General features: G+C 39.6%; 1 protein-coding gene across 1 annotated transcript; it reads left to right on the top strand.

Annotated features, from left to right (window-relative positions):
- LOC104746724 (vicilin-like seed storage protein At3g22640) lies at positions 432 to 2656 on the top strand. The gene is made up of 5 exons (XM_010468250.2): positions 432 to 1036; positions 1193 to 1273; positions 1513 to 1800; positions 1896 to 2214; positions 2320 to 2656. The coding sequence occupies exons 1-5, from the start codon at positions 479 to 481 to the stop codon at positions 2460 to 2462; spliced, it is 1389 nt and encodes a 462-aa protein (XP_010466552.1). The 5' UTR covers positions 432 to 478; the 3' UTR covers positions 2463 to 2656.

Raw genomic sequence — 3060 nt, 5'->3', positions numbered from 1 at the left:
TGTGTCCAACCGTGGCTCTGGTGTGATAAGATGAACACTCGTTACATGCCAATGTCTCCTTCCTATATAATCAAAAACAATCCATTATTTTCCTCAAGAAACACATCAACAACAATAATGACAATGATCAAGAAACTAAACAAACGCTAAAAGATTTTTAAAACAAGATTGGGAGTACTGTCTTAGTCATGCTGCTTTAAGTAGAACAAAACTTGGTGATGAGATGAGACACGTAAGAATACGATCACTGAAAATCAAGATCCACCAAGTCGAGATCTCATTGAATGTTTTCGCCTTTTTTTTTTCTTTTTTTTTCTTTTGTGTTTGGATCCACCAAGAGATCCACGTCTGGATTGTGTCCAACCGTTGCCTTTGGTGTGATAAGATGAACACTCGTCGCCATGCATGTCAATGTCTCCTTCCTATATAAACAGAAAACAATTCATTATTTTCCTCAAGATACACATCGTGAACAATAATGGCAATGACCAAGAAACTAATCATAACACTTCTCCTTCTCATCTCCATAGCTTTCGTCCATTGTTTGGCCTTCCATGTGGAGCTCGAAGAGTTCAAGCCACCGCAGCAAGAGGAACAAGATGTTCATGGCGGGGGCGGCTCAAGCAAGGGATGGCAGGAGGAGTTATCGGAGTTTCCCTACCACTTTAAGAAGCAGAGTTTCAAGAATTGGTTCCAATCGAAGGAAGGTTTTGTGAAAATGTTGCCTAAGTTCACAAAACGTGCACCGAATCTCTTCCGTGGGATCGAAAACTACAGATTCTCGTTGTATGAGATGGAGCCAAACACTTTCCTTGTGCCTCTCCACTTGGATGCCGATTCTGTGGTGATAATACTACAAGGTCAAGGAGTCGCTGAGTTTGTGACGGCTAAAACAAAAGAATTGTTTCACTTAACCAAAGGTGATGTGGTAAGACTCCCTTCCGGCATCACCCACTTTGCCATCAACACTAACCAGACCGTTCCTCTTCGCTTCGCCAAGATCACCATCCCCGTCAACATCCCCGGCCAGTTCCAGGTCCACTTATATTGTTTTAATCATTCCTATTTTTTTTTTTTCACAATTAATAATTATTCATTGTTTGACCAAGACAGTGTATAGTTTGACTCAGTCATGTTGTTGTGTCTATTAACGTAATTTGGTGTCTATTAACACGTACACGGTTTGTTCCAGAATTACTTCTCTGCTCCATCCCAGTTTCAGCAATCCTATTTCACAGGGTTCAGCAAAGAAGTCCTCTCTGCCAGTTTCAACGTATGCTTCTTAACTTCTCTATTTAATATTCATCATATATATCAGCCTTAAGTATGTTTGTAGTTCTCACTACATCGTGAAAGTGATTTAGTAAGGATTGAATTTAAGTTTGAATACATTAGGTAATCTCTTGAGTAGATGCGGAAAATAAATTTTAGTAATCCTTGAAAATAAAAATAAATGGCCAAGCTTTAACTCTTAAATCTTGTGGTAACCAAGTTTTTTTACTAACTATATAGATACCGGAAGAGTTGGTAGGGAGAATATTTTTTGGGTCACAACAAATGGGACAAGGGATTTTGCGAAGAATTACTCCAGAGCAGATCAAGGAAATTACCGAAAATTCTACTTCTCGTTCAAACAAAGACAAAGACAAGAGCACGAAGTTTAGCCCTTTCAATCTCTTTACACACGATTCAGTTTCAAGCTACACCAACGACTTTGGTCATTTCCACGAGGCACAACCTGACAGTTTTGATCAAATCCAAGACCTTCAAATCGCCGTCACATGGACCAACATGACACAGGTCATACAAATCAACAATCCCTATTTCCATGTTTGTTTTATAGGTCAATGGTTAATAACTAGCTAATATGTGATACTGATTGTGGAAATACGCAGGGTTCCGTGTTCCTTCCTCAGTATAACTCTAAGGCAACGTTTGTTACGTTCGTGGAGAATGGTTGTGCCCGCTATGAGATGGCTTCTCCGTATTCATTCCAAAGAGAGCAACAACAACAACAATGGTGGCCTGAACAAGGAGGAGAAGAGGAAGAAGATATGAGTGGACAAGTACACAAGATTGTCTCAAGAGTGTGTAAAGGCGACGTCTTTATCATTCCGGCAGGTCATCCATTCACTATAGTCTCACACGACGAAAACTTTGTCTCGGTAGGGTTTGGTATTTATGCATCCAACTCCATAAGAACGTTCCTTGCAGGTAAAGAAAGGGTTTTTTTTAATTGATATTTTCCTAAAATATCTCTTCTTTAAGTGTGTGTCTCTCTCTCTGAAAAGGTAACTTGAGAGTGTGGTTGTGTTATAGGGCAAGGGAATGTGTTGAGCAACCTCGACACGGTAGCCACGAGAGTGGCGTTTGGTGTAAGAAGTAAAGTTGCGGAGAAACTTTTCACGAGCCAAAACTATTCCTACTTTGCGCCTACTACTCGTAGCCATCAACAAACTTGAGAGAAACGCGAGCCATCGTTCCTATCAATCTTCAGCTTCGCTGGTTTCTGAGAATGCGTTTACAAGTTGCTACGAATGAAAAGGTTTGGTATATATATCTGGCGATGTAATAAAAATAAAAATAAAAACGGAGGATTGGTAGACTTTGCTTTTGGAGCTTATTATATATGAAAAGGTTTGGTATATATGTTCTACTTGTGCAACCCTGATTCCTTTATGGGCAAGCCAATGGCCAGTTTGTAGAAACTCGCGCTCCAGCCGGTTTGAATTCGATAAAGCTGGCGAGAAAGGGAAAAGTGAGGACACCAGATGCTTCTTCAGCTGTGGCTGTGACTCTTCTTCCATACCATTTCTATGAATCATGGGAAGTTCATAACCACATAGGGTTCTAAATTCCAAACCCAGTTTTTTTCCTCACTAAATTATTCTGAAATTTTGCAACAACATACCCACAACGCCTAGTCCTTTTCAAGAATATGATACAAAATAACACAACCAAAGACAATCTCATAATTAGATGATTAGATCACCATAGAAAGTTTAACTTCTCAAAAGGAACTATGATATTAATTGTTTCAACCGTGAAACATTTGTAGAC

This window comes from Camelina sativa, chromosome 15 (genome assembly GCF_000633955.1).
Source record: "Camelina sativa cultivar DH55 chromosome 15, Cs, whole genome shotgun sequence".
NCBI classification, from domain to species: domain Eukaryota; kingdom Viridiplantae; phylum Streptophyta; class Magnoliopsida; order Brassicales; family Brassicaceae; genus Camelina; species Camelina sativa.
Note: the sequence above shows the minus strand (reverse complement) of the source record. Positions and strands in the feature narration are given on the sequence as shown.

Bases quoted from the DNA above. Each gene is read 5' to 3' on its own strand.
- LOC104746724 (XM_010468250.2), top strand. From the start codon at position 479: ATGGCAATGACCAAGAAACTAATCATAACACTTCTCCTTCTCATCTCC. The intron at 1,274-1,512 runs GTATGCTTCTTA...CTAACTATATAG, and splicing joins TCCTCTCTGCCAGTTTCAAC to ATACCGGAAGAGTTGGTAGG. The intron at 2,215-2,319 runs GTAAAGAAAGGG...GTTGTGTTATAG, and splicing joins CATAAGAACGTTCCTTGCAG to GGCAAGGGAATGTGTTGAGC.